Raw genomic sequence first — 19222 nt, forward strand, 5'->3', positions numbered from 1 at the left:
CCGAGGTGCCCGAGTGGGTGCCTTGTTCTAAAGAATGGAATCCCTCACCCTAAAAGCAAAGAGGGGGTCCCCATTTTGGACTCAAAATGGGGCATGCGTTGTGAAACCAAAACAGGACCCAAGGAAACAAAAGTCATAATGCCATTGCAACCAATACTTGTAAACCCACAAAGACTAGCAATTTAGTTATTTCATTAAGGGTGGTAACAAGAGCATGATCTTCGCACCTAGAAGGCAAGAAACAAAGCATTTTTTTCACTTTGAGAAGTCAGATGTGAAATGTATATCTTATTTCAATTTGGCAAATTTATTTACAAAAATTGAAAGATTGATAAATGACACATTCAAGCTACTAATATCCAAATTTAAGCCCATTTGAAATCATTTTAAAGAATTTGTTGTAAAATTTGTGCCTTTGCTTACAAGGATATAAGTTGAAAAGTTTCTTATTTTTCTTCAGAAAAGTGACTTTTGGGTATACTTAGTCTTGATGGAGGGCCAAGGGGACCAAGGCCATAAGTTTGGAGATAGCAAGGGGATGACGACATTGGGGCAGTCTGGGAGTGTCGCAAATACATATAGTACTTTAAAAAATCAATTATAAAAAGATGTACAGAAGTACAAGAATTGCAAATGAAACTTTGGCATACTATGTAAAGTTTAACTTTAAACTAATAACTTAAAAAATGTGATAATGATTGCATTGAGATTCGTACATTAAAAATGGTTGGCAAAGTTTTTGAACTTTGGGAGCAAACAAAGAAATAAGAATCACAAATGAAACTTCGACACACTAGGTGAAGTTTAAACTAATAAACATAAAAAATAGCAATGATTGCATTAACAATAACAATAATGGGAGGAAATTTGGAATCAAGGGGCAGTGCCTCTTGTTGGGATTTGGGGAAAAGCTGCAACGCAATCAAGGGACAATACCCACCACCAAGTTCGCGTACAACACAAACAGGACATCCAAACTTTATAAACCTTAGAATTTCATTTTTTCACAAATCTATTGCCCTTTTTTCTTTCAGTTGAAGTTTCTAGCTAAAGGTTGCAAGAGACTCCCAAACATCCCAAACTTCCTAGTTCCCCTGACATAGTCCCAACAGCAATAGTGTTGCAGTGGGGGAACATTTCCCCCAATTCCCCATGGTACGCATCCTCATGAAACAATGGATTATTTTGATTTTGAATAAGTTATTGTGAATATTATTTTTACAACATGATTAGGGACTTCAACAGAAGGTAGGAGACTACAAAATATCCCAACAAAGATGGTGCAATACTTGAGGAGACACATTTTGTAGATATTTTGGCATTAAAGGAGGCGTTTAAAGGGTTCCCTCCATTAGTGAAGAGATTTGATTCTCTTGTGCGTTGTATGGACTCTATGGAAGTGATTTCTCATCACAAGATTTTGGAATGAAATGTGTCTTCCAAGGGACGTGATGTTTTTGGGTCCAATTCATATCTAAAGATGGCTAATCATCCAAATAATTCTATATCTAAGCACTTCAAACAAAATATGGATATGCAAAAGTTTGATGGCAAGGATCCAACCAACTAGCTTTCCCAAATGAAGAAATTTTATGATCTTCATCAAGTTGCATGTCAACAAAAGGTTGCAACGACATCCTTATACTTGGAACCAAACAAATTCATTTAGTATCATTAGCTATGTGAAGATAACAAAAAAAGCTAAGTTGTCGATTCGGGTTCAAGGTTCAAGCAAAAAAAAAAAAAATTCCCATTTGGGTTCGTGGGTGGATTTGTGTATGTGTGTATATATACAAAAGAAGAACAAAAATGTGCATAATTGTAAAACTAAGTCATTTCATAGTATGAATATATCAATGTTACTTGATCACTAATCAATGCCAAACGTCAAAGATAAACATTAAATACTCGTTCATTAATCTATGTTCATGATTGTAAAGAAAATAATAAAAATTTGGTTTTTAATGTTTTAAAAGTCACTTTTTTGGCCCCACAGGCCATGGGTCCACCATGATTCGCCTGGGTCCGCGATGAGTCTGGGCAGGGTTCCTATTGGGGATTGTGGATCTGCCCGGGTCCCGAACGAATTCGGACCCAAACCCGGACCCGAATCCAAGCTCTAAGATCTGAACCCGACTTCTTAGAAAAAAAGTGATATGTTTTTATAGGTACTTAAAAAAATCAAGGAGTATTTAGCTATGACATAAAACAACATAAACAAGATAACCAAAAACACAACAAAAGGAGTTTTAAAGTGGGAGATTGAATTTTCTTGTGATTACAACCATATTATCAAATCTCCCTAAAAAACAAAAGAATAACAAGCTCTCATCTAAATATTATAGTCCATATCGGATATTGCAAAAGGTTGGCAATGTAGCATACAATCTTTAGTTACCTCTACCAACAAGGTTACGTCCAATTTTTCATGTCTCGTGTTTGAAGAAAATTTATTGGTCAATAGGTCTCTACACAAACTTTTACTAGAGCTAAATGAAGAGGGAAGAATCATCTTAGACCCTAAGTTAATTCTCCAAATAAAAATAAACAAGTTGAGCACAAAGACAATCAAAAAGTAACTCATTAGATGTTATTTACATTATATAATCATAGATAGGTAGATAGTCAACATAGATGGCATCCATGGCATAAGTATTGTATATATAGTGGAGAGTAGTTAGCTTATTATCACTTTATTGTGAATTATGTTCTTGTTGAAGACTTTTCAAGATTCACCCCCTCAAAGTAGCTTATTATTATCAAGTATCTATAGAATTATTTCTATTATATTTTTCTCTTGTGCGCGTTATTTCATTAAAGCCAGAAGGATTCAGTTTAGCCAAATCAAAAAGTTGAGCATTCTAGAAATTTGGACCACTTTGAGAGAAACAATTTATGAGAAAAAGTTACAAAGCTAGGGAGATGTTACTGAATTCCCTTGAAAGGAGACGTCGCTGAATTCCCTCCAAAAGTGAGCACTTAAAAGTTGAAACCATGTGATATCCCCTTCCAGAAGTAAATCTAATATTAAACTATAATAAATATCAAATGAATAACTGATAAATATCAATGATAATAAATGATTGTAGAATAATCAATTCAATACTCATATTAATATATAATATAATATAAATCAATCGATAATAACATATTATGACATTGGTCAAAGGAGGGACTAGATTATGGTATGACACGCTAGAACTACAAACTCCAAGATTAACTATTAATGAGACCTGAGCCTCCTGAAATGTAAGTGGAAGTTGGTGCTAATAAACCAAACAATATTATGGAGACATATATGTTATAATGTTCAACATTGGAAAATAATAGCCTACATTGCAATACTGGCGAAGAAATTGAAGATTAATACAAGGGAGACAAATATTACTCTGAGAACACATTTAAAGCTACAATATGCAGATCCTTAGCCAGCAATAAGTATTCAAAGTCAATAATTAAGGGAATATTGATATCACAAACCAATAACGATTCAAGTGTTTTGATCCATGGTCATCAGGCCTCTCTAGATATTAAAGTTCAGACATATCAAGGTATAAGTTAATATCTTGATTGCTGAATACAGTCAACTATCATCAATTGATCGAAAGTTAGTAAGTAGTTGAGCCATCAGTATGGTGATAAAAAGCTAGTGAGTAGTAGATGTACAAGGTCTGACGGATAAAAACAACAGATATAATTGAATACATATTGCGGGCTCGGATTATCTGCTCATTACTTAGCTAAGAAAAGTGTGACATACAACTATACCAATCAAGATATCCAGCCGTACTGTAGATTATATCTATGTGATTAACAATAACAAACTTTAGTTGTTATGCGATGCAATCATTACATAATCGTCATTAACTTAACGGATGTGATTAGGATGAAGGAAAGAGATGCATCCAAACCATATCACTCTTCATTCCCTAACATAGATATAAGAAGAAATTCCATCTATCCTTTCAAGGATCATCAAATAGGAAAGAATATATAGCTCGATATAATAAGAAGAGCGATTGTTTGTAATTATCATAGTCTAAAAACGACACGAGGGGACTTCTCCCATACTCATACATTATATCTATATTCAATAATAGGGACTGAGATTGATATAAATTCTATTATGGGCAAGGATTCATATATGGTCTTATATATATATAATAAAAAATAAAAAAGAATTATATAAATTCATATTTATAACAAATTGATAAATTTATATATACTCAAGTCCTATTACTATCTAAGAAGGGAAGGTTGTAATGTTACCAAAGAGGGGATTGTATAAATCCAAGCAACGGCTATCTGTCCCAAGATAGTGTAGGGATCAGCAACCCTGAGTGCCTTGCGGGCATAATCCCAAGAAAGGTTAAAGGGCTTCGATCTATAAACTTTGAGGGAATCCATTGCAATTGGTATCTAGACAACTTGGGTAACACCTACGCCTTCCTCATTAAGTTGAACAGTAATATGATTGGATAAGCAGGAATTAATGTTACAAATAGATTATTTGTCCTGATTAAATGAATTCATAATTTCTGTTTATGAATACCTTAAATTGAATTGTTGTATTCTTAGGACAAACAATGTAAAGTTTGAATTAAATATGAAATAATTATATCTAGCCTCACACGGAACATTAGAAACCACCGGTAGTAAAGAAAAAAAGGAAAAATATACAAACTAGTGTTTCTAGGAGGAGACACCTAGATGGAAAGAAGAATTTCCCGAATGGCAATTTTTTTCTTGAATTTTGTGGATAATGGGAGGAATGACATGGGGACCTTATTAAAATGATATATAGAAATTAATTCAAAATTTAATTACAAAAAAGGTTTAAAACAATAGAAGTTGCAAATTATTATCTGCGTAAATTGTAAACAAAATGACTAAAAGAAGCTAAAATTTATACAAAGTTATACTACTGTAAACCATCTTGCAACAAAGGCAACAATCCTATTTTTTTACCCTTATCTTAAATGAAAAGTACAGCATTGACCAAAACTCCACTAATGGATTTTGTAGAACAACGTTTGGCACCTTCCAATGTTTCGATATCAACTATAACACAAACAATCTGAGCAGATTTTATCACCGTTGCTGCAGTTGTTTTCAAAGATGATAAAATCTATTACAATTCCTTCCAAAAAAATGTACTAGCTTTCAGAATTAGTCATCAGACAAATAAATGTACATATGCCAATACCAGCAAAACTTTTAATGGGTCGTTTTATAGTAGCAGGCAATGAATTTAGCATGCTCCCAAAACATCACTGGAGACCTAAACTTGACAATAAGCCTACAAGCAAATAGAAGTGTCAATGTTCTCATGTCAAGTATCCAAAGCATATTCACTAATATTCAGTCAGGACTTGTCGCAGGTCATGCATGTACCCCAGGTCGGCAAGCCAAGGCAACCTAGGTGGGTCAAAAAGGCCCTGACTGATGACTCGGCAGGTCGAATGCCATGAGCCGCGTGACTCAACTCGGCAAGTCTGTGGTCCATGACCCAACTACAGCAGCCCATTTACATTTTGCAAAAATACAAAAAAAATTAAAAAGTTTTGCTTCTTCTTACATGTTTTTTTCATTTTACCCTAAAAGATGATCTATTTGTTTGTTATGAAAAGGAAAGAGAGAAAGTTTGAGAGAGGAAGAAAAACAAGATGGCATAGGTTTGCAACCATCAAGGAAGAAAAGCTAAAAAACTTCCATAAATCACATTGGGGCAGCAGTATACTTGCATTGAGAGCATCAAAATGTCCATACCAGCTTGTTCGAAGACTTCTCAACTCATTCGAGAGGTAAGTGTTAAATTTTGAAGATTTTACTGTTTTGTTTTGTTTTTTGTATGTTTATGGAATTTTCTTTTTTTGCTAAATTTGTCAAGTTTAACTTTCCAAATCTTAAAAGTTTTCAATTAATATATAAATTGTATACTTCAACGAGAGAAGTAGAACAATAGCAAATGCTAGATTTTTTTTACAAAAATGGTAAACATGTATTTACAAATTTTCCTTAAAAAAAGATTTTCTTCCTCTGAAATTTTTTTAAAAATCAAGAAAAAAACACAATGCACAAATGTAGAGATTGCTAATTTTTTTTTTAGTTTATAACTTTATAAAATACAATGCACAAATGGTAATTTGTTTATAAAATTGTCTTATTGCGGCAGCCTGTACGTTTCAAAAACGTTAATTTTTCCCAATGGGTAAAAAGAATGAGGCTTGGAAATATGCTAAAGAGTTTACTAGAAGAGCAAAAATCAAACAAAAAGTTATTTTTGTATAGAAACAATCATGGTGGCATCAACAGATTTAAATACCATATTGTCATCATACGTGGCAATGATGTTGAGCCATGTAAAAAAACAACTGTCGAGGAAATTTGTTTTTGTTATGTCCAATTAGAAACTTTTGAACAAGAAAAAGAATCTAAGAAGAGGCAATTGGAAGAGTTAAATGTTATTGGTTCCTATTCATCCACATCTACTTCCCTAGGTTATGTTGGTGAGAGTTCTTCCATGACTCCCTTTCATCCTAGTGCTTCTACTAGTTCTAGTGCTTCTTCACGAATTCGCGTACACAAACCTTAGACCCAATACATTCGGACAACCCTAGCGCACTCTACCGTCCAGCACCCTTCCTCTTTCATTTCAGCCGGAAACCTCTGCAATGGTCGTAGAGCCCCCCTTCCCTATGCCTAGAAACCATCCCGATCATAACTACAATAGCAATCTCACTCAACAATAAGAACTACACTAATCTATATGCAAACGTTGATCTATGCTTTGCCTGCCTTTCGAACGAGTTTCCCCAGCCAGCTTCAGCTTAGAACTGTATGGAATAGAAAGGAAGAAGATCTTTTTGCCTTAGAATTGTAGGGCATCTTGCTTCCAACAAGAAGGAATAAATTGTGTTTTGATCCTCCTAGAAGCACTATTACCCTTGGTCCTAGAGTTCGGAGATCCAAGTTGGATAATTATTTTGTGTGATGTAGTAATTCTAGTGTATAGCCCTCACTTGAGAGAATGGGTTGGAACAAGGAGGTCCACGATGCTACAAGAAAACAAATGTACTTCTGCAACATTCCATTAATTAAGCCATGTAGTTCTTTTTATTGTTTTAAGCTAAAAATTAAATTTTAAAATTTATAGTTTGATGTTGAGATTCGCTTTGTCTAATGATAATCTATTTGTGACAAGTCTCCTTACTAGCAAGGCATAATAGATGTCATAACCATTTGTGGGGCGGGATTTAAAGCCCCTACTGATACTAAGTTAAGTGGTCCCCTCTTGTTAGAAATGGTTGATAATATGAAAGTTGAGCTAGAGGACCACCAACAATCTTGGGAGCCAAACGGGTCACACCATCATGACAGATGGTTTGACAAATAGGAGGAACAAGATACTTCTAAAGTTTCTTGTTTCCTATGCAGGTGATTGATCATTCTACTTCCCCAAATGCATTCAATAATTTCAATTTTGTAATGATTGATCCATGAACATTGATAATTATTTTGCTTTATTTTCAAGAACCACCATGTTCTTGAAGTCCATTGATGCTTCTTCACAAGTGAAAAATGCCACATGCTTATGTGAGGCTATTGAGAAAGTCATATGTGAGGTGGGGGAAGAAAATGTGGTGCAAGGGGGTGACAAATAATGCAGCAAGTTATGTTGTTACAGGTAAACTTATAAGTTTTGATGGAGAGGCATCCAAGAATTTATCTAAAATTAACTTATCACGTCTAAATTTCCAATTAATTTAAAATTGTTGCAAGTAAAGTTTTGATGGAGAGCCACCCAAAAACAAAAATGGTCCCCATGTACAACCCATTGCCTTGACCTCATGTTTGAGGATATTGGTAAAGCATGAATGGATCAAAGCATGCGTTGAAAGGGCCAGAAAATATTTGCAAATTTGTCTACAATCATACATTAATCCTTGGCATTATGAAGCAAAATACGGAGCAATAAGAGTAGGCTTGTCCAAGTATCACAAGATTTGCCTCAAATTTATTCACACTGCAAACCTTTACGAAATCAAAGGCAGCTTTGAGGTGCATGTTTGTTGGTGAGTAGTATTCCTCATTATATGCTATGACAACTAGAGGGATGGATGTGGCAAATTGAATGAGATGGACACATATAATAATGCAATAGGGATGAATTTTGCAAGCAAAATGTACAAAGATGCTCAGACAACATTGCAACAAGGTAGAAATATATGTTGAACTTAAGATTCTTAAGTTTATGGCTTATGCATTTTTATTTTATTATCTAGTCTTAAAGTTGAAAATGAGACTAACGTTTTTCTTTTCCTTATTTCAGATAGATGGTGGCAAATTTTTGGGCCTACAGCCCCAAACCTTCAAAAAAGTTGTCACCTGTACATTGAGTCAGCCATGCAGCACTTTCGAATGTGAGTACACTTGGTACATGTTTGAGTACATCCACTCGAAGAGGCATAATAGATTGTGGAGAGGTTGAATAATCTTGTATTTGTTCATTACAACAATCGTCTTAGGACCAAACAAATTTTGGATAGTAACTCGTCACTTATCACTCTAGCGAAGAGGTTGATCCAGAGTCTGAGTGGCTCACTAAGTTTGCCAATCTTGTCTTCACTAATGAGGACTATAAGTAGGTTAACCAAGCAGATAGAGTGGTTGAGGCTGTGACTATGGAAGAGGAGCAAGATAGAGCACAATCAGACATAGTTGATGTTGATCGAAGTGGCTCCTCACAGGCAGAGACTATAATTGCTCAGTCATCCAGGATCTAGATACCTTAGATGCCTTTGTTGGAGGCAAACAAACTACTCTAAGGCTAAGGCTAAGCTAGAGCTAGGGCAATAGCCTTGTTTTTGTTTACACATATGGTTGGGAACATTTGATATCATAAATTTTATAGTATCATATACATTTGACTATATTTATAATTCTATATATCTATGTTTTCTATTTCCTTCAGCTACAATTTACATTTGTACTTATGTGATGGATGTATATTCATGTATGTGACCACATTGGCTTCTATTTGATGATGTTATAGTGTGTTTAAGTTTTATTTAATATTGGGTGCATGAAACAAGTTTTAAAATTGTTAAAAATTTGCAAATTTCAAGGGTTTTTTTATTTTGCCGAGTCAAGGGTCAAGTCGACCTAGCTAAGACTGAGTTGAATCCAAGTCTGGGAATTCCGCTAATATTATATTTACTTTCTAAAACATTTGGCTATAAAAATAGTAGCATTGCTTGAAGTTGAAATCTAGGAGTATATACCAAACTAAAAGTATAAATAGAATTTCAATTTAATTATGTGAGTTTTAATTCGGTGCAATTCAAAAACAATTTTTTATTTATTTCTCTTTAAAATCAAAGCAAGGCTTAGACAGGGATCAAGGGAGCTCCCCCTTCTATTTCTCCATTCCTCTTTTGGTGGTTGCACTAAAGCATGAACAAGGATTTAATCATTGGGCACCTTGGTGGTCTCCTTTTAAGTTCAGGTTAGGGGTTTTTTTGTTTTATTTTGTTTTGTGCTTTTAGTTGCAAGAATCTCTTTCTTTGGATGTTCCCATTACCACCTTGGGGACAACAAGATGTGCTCCCTACAGAGGAAAAACCCCAAGTATTTCCCTACATGTGCAATTTCATCCCTGGAATAGACCTATATTGGAGTTTGGACCAAAGGGATGACAGGAAATTGGGGCAAAAATTAAAGACATACTATGAGATGAAATTAGGAAAATAGGATAATGGATGCTTAGGCATAATGAGATAATCTTGGAATAAGTACAACTGCTTAGCTGCCGATTCGTGACACGAATCCGATTTGGGCATGTGAATCTGATCCATGGATTCGGGATTTTTTTTCCCCAATTATGATTTGTGGAGGATTCGTGCATATATATATATATATACTAAAAAAAGAGAAATATATATAATTCTAAACTAAATCATTTCATAGTATGAATCTATGATTCTAGTATGCCTCTATGAATCTAGTATACTTGATCAATGATAATTAATCTATTTTCACAAATATAAAGAAAATCAACACATTCACATTGAATTAGTAAAAGTGAAAGTTTGTAACATTCAAAATATAGATCATTAAACTTAAAGTTTGTAACATGATTTACTCATAAAAGAGTCAAGAGTCAAGACTAAAGTTTTTGATTTAATCATCAAATGGATTTTCAAGAAAATTTGCATCAGAGGGGTATTGATGAGCTGCAAGTGCTGCAACTATATGAAAGAGGAACCCAAACCACTAGTAGTAGAGGGGATTGTGAACTCATAATCCTCCTCCTCATCATCCACATCGATCAAAGTAGATCTAGCAAGATCCCGGATGGTCATATCTAAATCAGGAGTCTTGGGTGCTACATCCCAAAGCTTTTCGGGCCCCTTCTTGTACATTGGATCCTTCCGTGACAACAACCGCAAATTGTTGTGAATGAACACAAGGTCTTCTGATCTTTTTGGAGCCAACCGGTTGCGTTTGACTAAGTGGATAAAGGAGTAAGTACTCCAATTCCACTCAGCTGCAGAAGAGCTGGTAACCTAAAGAGAAATTAAAAATTATCAATACAACAATCAAGATAAATAAAATAATAATAAATTCAAGGAATTGAGAGAGTTAACTTTAAGCTTAATTTTACAAACTTACTTGAGATAGGACCTTTACGGCAAGAGGTTGGAGGTACATGAAGGCTTGCCCATGAAGGTACCACCATTTGATGACACCCATCCTGCTTTGGTCTGCTACGACAATAGGGTGGAAATCCTCACCTGAGATGAAGGCAGCAAATTCACTCCTCAGAATTGCCCCAATCTCTGGATCTTGGAATATCTTAGCTAGTGCCCTCTTATACCCATTTGCAACCTCTGCATCTCTAAATGGTGGCACTCTACTTGGAAGACGAAGTACATATGCACTATAGTACTTGGGGATAACAAAAGACAATTGAACACTATCAAATATCAATAGCACAAATATTGGATAAAATAAGCACAAGCATTTGATAAGAACTATAGTACCTCGGGGATAGAGCATATGCAAGGAGGTGTAGAGGTGTGGTCATCTTGTTCCATCGATGATGAACAATTTTTTCCACCTTCTTGTAAAGGGTGTCCTCAGGATCATTCCCCCTCCTTTGTATGACCTAGGATATGAGATATGAATAATAATTATAATTAGTGAATATGTCAATTTAAACTTTAGAATCTAGATATCTCTCAAATAAAAAATTGTTGTAAAAGAGCGTAGAACTTACCATTTTAATTTTTTCCAGCATAGTGTCCATGGAATTATAAATATCCCCAAGGCACGGCTCATCACTGTCGGCAAAGCGAAGCATTGCCATTATTGGATCGGTGATTTCCAACACATAAGTCAGATGACCCCACCAATCCTCATCTAGTATCATTCTTCTCACATTTAAGGCCCTTGTTGTATTGGAATTCTTCCAAACGCCCCATTGGGGGCTAATGACCATATGTTTCAATGCTTCTTTTACCTTCACAAGTCGTCTCAAGACGATTATGTGAGAGGCAAAGAGGGTTTCAACAACCTAAGAATATGTTAAGTTAGTACTACATTTAAAAATTAAAACATGTTAATGTAAACAACAAAAAAAAATTATGGAATCCAATAATATTCAATTATATATTAAATATAGAAATTTACCTTCAATAATTCTAAGTCCAAGAAACTCCTAAAAATTGCTTGTGACATGTGGTGATTTGTCACAAACATTTGAATCTCTTCAACTTCCTCATATATCTTTTTCACCCAATTTATTTCGGTGCCAATTGCTTTCATCACTAAATTGAGAGTGGACGGTGCATGGTGTCCAAAAGATATGATCATATATAGACTCTACAAATTATCCCTGCAAACTTTTGCATTGTCTGTGACCACTTGGACAACATTATCAAGACCCACTGACTCTATGGCATCAATGAGAATGCGTGAAATAAATTTTGCATGTCTCATTTGCCCTTCACAATCAACTGCCTTCAAGAACATTGCCCCCTTAGGGCATACAGCAATAACATTGATCAATGGATGGTTTCTACTATTAAGATAATATCTTATACTTTCTATAATAGTCAACTACTTGTCTGTAGTTCGTCTTCAGTCTAGATAGGAATGTTTCCTATCCTTTCTCTTTTGTCTTCAGTCCAGATAGGAATGTTTCCTATCCTATCTCTAGTTTTGTTTCTAATTCCGTCTTTAGTCTATGTTGTTTCTTTTAGAAACAACGTCCTTGTAATTCTTTATAAGGAACACATTTGTTCCTCTGTTAATCAATCAATCATCCGGAAATCCGTTAATCTGCCAACACTTCTTGAATCTTGTAACATGGTATCAAAGCCATGATAAGGAATTTTTCGAAAAATTTATAATTTCTTTTGAAATTATCTGCTAATTTTTTTGAAACTATTTCTAAGGATTTCTCTATAGTATGTCCAAGATTTCTACTTTTTTGAGAAATTTATCTGTGCCCATCTAAGTTTCAGCTAGGGTTTGAATCTGAAAATCGTTTACATGCAAAACGAAAGCCATTTTTATCTGCTCACGACTGGTAAAATCGTGCTTAGCAAATCACGTCTGATATTATTTTGTTTGCGGCCTACAGTTTTTGTTTGGTCTATAAGTCGTGTCCGCAATAGCTAAGGTTTTTTTTTTTTTTTTGAGTTCTACACACCACGATAGCCATCTCTGCTCATAGCCTCCTGGTCTGCAAAATCCGTGCCTGTATCCTTGGGAAAGCTCGCAATTTTTTTCTGCAAATCACGTCCAAATCACACGTGTTTGAAGCAACTCGCGTCCATATATTTTCAAGCTCATTTGATAGCAAAATCACGATTGTAGGGTCAAGGATTAGTTCATTTTGTCTGCATTCTTCGTCGTTTGTGCTCTCCCTGAAAAAAAATCTGCCATTTTTATCAAGAAATCTTAAGTTTTTTCAAGCTTTTTTCAACGAGGGCCCTTTTTTTTCGAAACCCTAATTTTTGGGGTCGGAAAAATTTTTTGTTTGCAAATTCTTGGTGGGTTTTTCGAGACCTCATCTGGGTCTTCGTCAGAATTTTTTGGGTATCTCGTTTTTTGTGCCTCGATTTTCGAACCAACGAATTTACATTGCAATTGCAGATTCCTTCTAAGTTTTTTGTCTACTCTTCTGGGCACTTGTCTTTTTTTTGGGTCAGCCTTAGCATTGCCTCGAACTTCATGCAAATGGCATCTTTGACTAATCTGATGTTGGAGGGCAGTCTGCGATTCAATGGCCACAATTATAATCACTGGAAGTAGCGCATGTTGACAATCTTTGAATATCGTCATTTAGATGAGCTTGTTCTAGGCACAAAGACTCGTCCGATCTCCAACCAAGCAGAACAGGACAAGTTTGATGATCGCAATTGAGAGGCTGTTATGCTTCTTAAGCTCTCTATTATCTATGATCAGCTACCGCAAATTCTTTCCGGCAAGTTAGCTGCAGAAATCTGGAAATATTTGAAGGAGCTGCATGAAACATCTGACAAAAGTCGGGCATTCTTTCTAAAGAATCAGTTGTTCTCCATTATGATGGATGAACGTATGTCCTTACAAGAGCATCTGACAAAGATTAAGGACATCCGCGATCAGCTCGAAGCTATTGGTCAGAAAATGGAGGAAGAGGATATGGCAGTCATCACTTTGAAAAGTCTACTAGCATCCTATGAGCACTTCATAGAAACACTCAACATTACGTCAACTAATGTTGATCTGAAGTTTCGAGAATTATGCACCAAACTTCTGCAGCAAGATCGTTGGAAGCAACAATTTGGCAGCAGTGCTTCTACACCCTCCTCAAAGCAGGCATTTGTTGCAAAATCCTTTCAACAGAACATTGGCAACCATCAGTCTTCTCAGCCTTCCTAGCATCAACCTTCTGCTCAATCCTTGGATGGCTCTACGAAGCAAAATGTACAGTGTAATTACTGTCACAAGTTCGGCTATATGAAATTCGAGTGCCGGAAACGTTTGGCTGCCCAAGCAAGGCAAAATGCTTCCCAGCCAATAGCACAAGTTGTCGAGCTTCCTGATCAAGGCAAAGCTGCATTTTTCGCCTTCTGAATTTGTTTCTGTTTTTTTGGGTTTGTTGATTTTCTCCTCAAAAATCATTTCAAGTTGTCTGTAATACACAAGGTTGCGTGAGATTCTGGGTTTTACCGTTTTTTCCACAAAAATGAAGTTTTGTAATTGCAACCTATTTTGAGTTATAGCACTCTTCTGGCAAAGCTTCTTGGTTTCAGCATTCTGTAGATCCAAGGAGGGTCTCAATTATCACAGAATGTTCCGACATCCGCACGTTGACCATTAAGGGAGGGCATTAAGATAATATCTTATACTTTCTATAATAGTCAACTGCTTGTCTGTAGTCCATCTTTCAGTCTAGATAGGAATGATTCCTATCCTGTCTCTTTTGTCTTCAGTCCAAATAGGAATGTTTCCTATCATGTCTCTAGTTTTGTTTCTAATTCCGTCTTCAGTCTACGTTGTTTCTTTTAGAAACAATGTCCTTGTAATTCTTTATAAGGAACACATTTGTTCCTCTGTTAATCAATCAATCATCCGGAAATCCGTTAATCTGCCAACTCTTCTTGAATCTTGTACATCTACAATCTTTCCACCCATCCGAAATAATAGACACACCCAATTGAACCCAAAAATCTCTTATTGGTTGAAGTTCAGCCTCTACAGATTTCCTCTCATCATGTAATATTGTAGTACGCAACTTCTCATAACCAGGCGGTTTGTAACCACTGGGTGCTTCATTTATTGCTTGCCACCATCTCCCTAAAATAAGGTGATCTCACAAAATTAATGAAACACCATTTGCAATTAAACAACGTCCAGTTTTGTGATCAGCAATGTCTCTCTTTTCATTTTGGAATGCCCTATTTGGTGGGCCTCTCTTGCGGGTGACTGGAGATGGTTCTTCATCTTCATCATTTGTAGTTGGCATAGACAAAAAAGGATGTGCTCTTGTGTTTGTTTAATTGGATGATGGTGTTGATGTATTTTTTCTTTTGGAAGCACCGCGTTTTGCTTTTGCAACTGCTCTATCAGCATCATCTTGCTCTTTTGCTAACACTGCTATTTGTGCAGCTGGTAATCCCTTCTTATCACTACCTTGACACATGTTAATTCTTTCACCCGCAGGGCCCAAAAAATGTAGTTTCACTCGGGAATAGGAGCTTCTATGTTGTATGTTGCAATAATTACATTTCCATATGTATGCCCCACCCCCAAGACATTGTGCGACTCTTGTTGTGTGTCTCCATAAAGGAGACCCCTTATAAATTTTGAAAATTGGTGATGCAGCCCCACCCCCGCCCACTGAGCCTTGACTACTCATTGTTCTATTATTGCAATCTAGAAAAAAAAAATTGGAAGAAAACCATGCTTCACACTTACACAAAAACTTGAAAGTTTGGAAAATTGAAAATAAATCAATAATCTATGAAAGAACTCAACAATATGGTTGAAATGCATACCTTAAACACTTAGTGCAAGGCATTTGGAGCTCTACAACCGATCTCCTTCAAATCCAAGCAGTTTACTTCAAACTAGCAAGTATGAGAGAGCAAAATAGAGAGTAAATGAACTTGCATTATGACTAAAGAGGTCGTTTTTAGGGTTTAGGCCAAAAAAAAAATCCAATAGGCCCACTTTTTATTTGTTTTCTTGGCTCCTTTGCTGCGGATCCACGATGGATTCTACCCGGATCCTCGGGGATCCACGCGCAGATCCGGATCCGGATCGGACCCGAATCCGGCAACTTAGAGTACAAGTAATCGTGATACAAACAAGCGAGATGTAGGAGGGACACCACATTTTTGTTTAGGCCATGGATATGAATCATCAAAATCCATTAAAACCCTTAAAACATAGACCAGCATATCCTTCCAATTTTGATTCATATTAATCATAGTGTTTAAATCCCATTATAAAACATGGGAGGAAAAAATGTAATAGTCCTAATATTGCATGGCCACCCATGCACCTCCGAGTCAATAGAATCATTGATCATTTATTATTTACAATAGTTAGGAGTGCTGCTGTAGTTCTCATGTTCAGCTCTACCCCACTATCATTTATTAAAAAAAATTGAGTTGGGAATGACAAAGAATTAACAAAATATCAGCAGACCGAACAACACTAAACACTTCAAAATGAAGAACCATGTTTTCCAATCCTGAAGTAATGGAGCAAAGTTGCCAGCTTATGGGGATACTGGCTCCCAGTTTCAACATCATTGCCAATACGTGAGAACATGTATCAATCAGAAGCCTGCAAAACCTCAGTTTTGAATGCACCTCATTCAATATTGACTACCGATAACTTCAACAAAGTTATTTCAAGGAGCAACTTCACTTATGGATGAAATAAAAACACTATTCTTCATTACAACCCTTACAAATTCAACTTGCACCTGGGCTGGAAGCCTGACTGGAATGACTTCCTGTGGTAGGTACGAGGTTCAGTCTCCAAGCCCACATGGTACTAGAGGGTGTGTCATGTTGGCATCACTGGTAACGTACCTGACACATTGCAGGTTACCGGGGCTACCCGATTCCTGCAATCTTAAAAAATCCAATTGTACCTGCATTGCTGGTTTTCCCGCTTAACGCATAATCCATATTGACTTTATATGGAGCTTGAGCTCTGCTGGTCTTCTGTGCTCCTTTCTTTTCCACCTCCATGAATGGAGAAAGAGTTATGCACCTTGTTGTCAAAAAACGACATGAAAAACTAATTGATGAGAGTGAGCAGAAGCTGAGTCTGCAGACTTTAGAGAAATGAATTGTTTCATGTTCGAGTTCTGGCTTCTGTTTTATCAAGCATAACAGTAGCATCTTTGTTGTTCTGCTCGACAATGGCAAGGTAGTCCTTTTATATCTATCTAATATTACAAATGCAAGTCTTCTGAAAGCATAAATCCTATGGGAACATGTACTATACCATGCAATCTTAAATTCTTAATACCTCGAGCTGAGGAAAGATATAATTTATTGAAACATCACCAAAAGCATGGTTTGACCTTATCTGCAGTGTTGCGTTTCCATGATAAATAACCAGAGGAATTTGCAAACTCATAATCGAAAGGGGCATGAGATAAAAGTTCTATATTATATCTAGATTAAAATTTACGCACAAAGGAATTAAAATCCAAACTCCTGCAACTCCACATTTTTCCGTGGGTTTAAGACCTTCATAGCAATATCTCTTATAAAACTTCTCAGGTAAATCTATTTAAAATATAACTAGAAGAAACATACTCTAGCTTCTGTTTACTTCCAAACTTGGTCATAAGGTCGAAACCCAAAAGTACAGAGTTTGAATAAAAGAAATATCATTTTATTACCCATCACACCTCCTGTGTCGAACTCCCGTTTGGGTTGGACTGAACCTAAAGTCAAGACTTTAGGTTGTATGATAAAAATACGATTAGTGCTGACAGAACACGGTTAGCTTCTTTAAATTCAAGTTTATAGTATAGTCCATATTGATTTCGATATCGGGCAATTGAGTTAGGAATGTTGAAAGAGTAAATATATGGTTGAACCGACTTCAATAACACAATACCCATTGATAATCGCATGGAAGTCCAAATCTGTTGTCCATGGTTGAAATTAAGTACCTGTGCACCACGATTTTATAAAAGGGGAAGAAATGGAACAAACAAAAGCGAAGAAGTACCTGCAAATTGCAATGTGGCTAGAGTTTTCTGATAAGAAGCCGAACAATATAAACATCCATAGACCATGGGACCTAAAAATAACAGATAATGATCAAAACCATATAATAACGTTTGCAGTAGGTTAACTTCAACGGATGCAATGTAATTTACCCAGCACGGGGCCTCGACCAGCTTCATCGATGCCCATTATGCACGGCTCGCTGGCCCATGCAGGAAGAGGATTCGAACCCATCACTTCCTGCATCCCAGTAAAATGGACTCTTCTATCTTTTTCAGCTTCCCCAGAATCCCCACAAGTCCCTGTGGCCTGTCAAAATGTTCCTCCCTCGCAAGTTTTGAAAATGTATATTTTGTAATTTTCAAATGGCCGTGTTCTGTCAGCACTAATCGTATTTTTATCACAAACACCATTTAATTGAAAGACAAGCCTTCGTTCTTAATCAAAGGCACTAACAAAAAAATGCTCTAACTTCTATCAATCAAATATACTCTACAAGATTAGCATAATGTGAAATCTTCTACTAGGATTTTGCATGTTGTATGGTATTTTTTCTGCATTTACATCTGATTTTGCACCTGCATTAATTGTGAAATCATTAGGAGTTTTTTATTATAGCTCTAGCCAACTTTAACCCAATAAGTTTTACTAGAGCTGGAGTTGTTGCTACGGATGCTCATGGTGCATCCTCCAAACAAACAGCCGAAAAAGTTTGTCTTGAAAGTGCTTCAGGAGGTAAGCCCTCTTCCCCTAATATCGTCATTGACAAGTTTGAAGATGCATGTAGCTGGTTAGAGCATCATACCCTAATAGGGTATTTTGTGGGTCACACTCCTCCAAAAAGCATGCTCAAGGAATGGGTTGCCAAGAATTGGACTCCTCATGGAGTCTAGCTTGATGGCATTCAAAGCTCTACTATGTTTTTTTTTTTTTCGTTTTTGTTGCTTCGCTAACCCTTATGAAGCCAACACAGTTTTTAACCATAGGTCGTGGTCAGTTAGGTCTTCATTGCTAGTTTTTCAGTGGTGGTCTCAAGATTTCACCGTGTCTCATGACAAGAAGTTGAAAGTCTCTATCTAGGTTGAGTTTCTCGGGCCCCTTGTTCCCTATTGGAAGTTGATCCATGTTATCGTTTAAACCCTTGGAAGGGTTGTTTGTGTGGAGCCTAAGAAATTCTGTAATGTGTGCCCTTAAAGGAGGGTTTGCATTGAGTTGGATCTTTCTAGTGACCTCAAAGAATCTGTGGATATTTAGGTCGGAGCACACACCTTCACTCAAAAGGCCTTGTATTTGAACCTACTAAGCACTTGCTACAGATGTCAGTCGACTAATCGCAAGATCAAAGATTGCCCTCTGGTTGTGCCTTGCAAGACAATTCCTACTAAGTAGACACATGCAAAGCCTGCTAATAACTCCAAAAAAGATGAATGGATAATCGTAACATGCAAGGGTAAGGCTTCCTTACC

General features: G+C 36.3%; 1 protein-coding gene across 1 annotated transcript in view; it reads right to left on the reverse strand.

Annotated features, from left to right (window-relative positions):
- LOC149530658 (Polynucleotidyl transferase, ribonuclease H-like superfamily protein) overlaps nucleotides 1-18131 on the reverse strand; it is a 112221-nt gene extending 94090 nt beyond the window's left edge. The window contains exons 1-2 of the mRNA XM_089810318.1: nucleotides 17909-18131; nucleotides 17758-17829 (exon numbers count right to left, since the gene is read on the reverse strand). Coding sequence (XP_089666444.1) covers nucleotides 17758-17829; nucleotides 17909-18002 — 166 coding nt within the window. The 5' untranslated portion in view covers nucleotides 18003-18131. The remainder of the gene's footprint in view (nucleotides 1-17757; nucleotides 17830-17908) is intronic.
- Nucleotides 18132-19222: the final 1091 nt, after the last annotated feature.

The sequence above is a fragment of the Cupressus sempervirens genome, chromosome 11, assembly GCF_028749045.1.
Source record: "Cupressus sempervirens isolate cs-2001-9-10 chromosome 11, ASM2874904v1, whole genome shotgun sequence".
In the NCBI taxonomy this organism is placed as follows: Eukaryota; Viridiplantae; Streptophyta; class Pinopsida; order Cupressales; family Cupressaceae; genus Cupressus; species Cupressus sempervirens.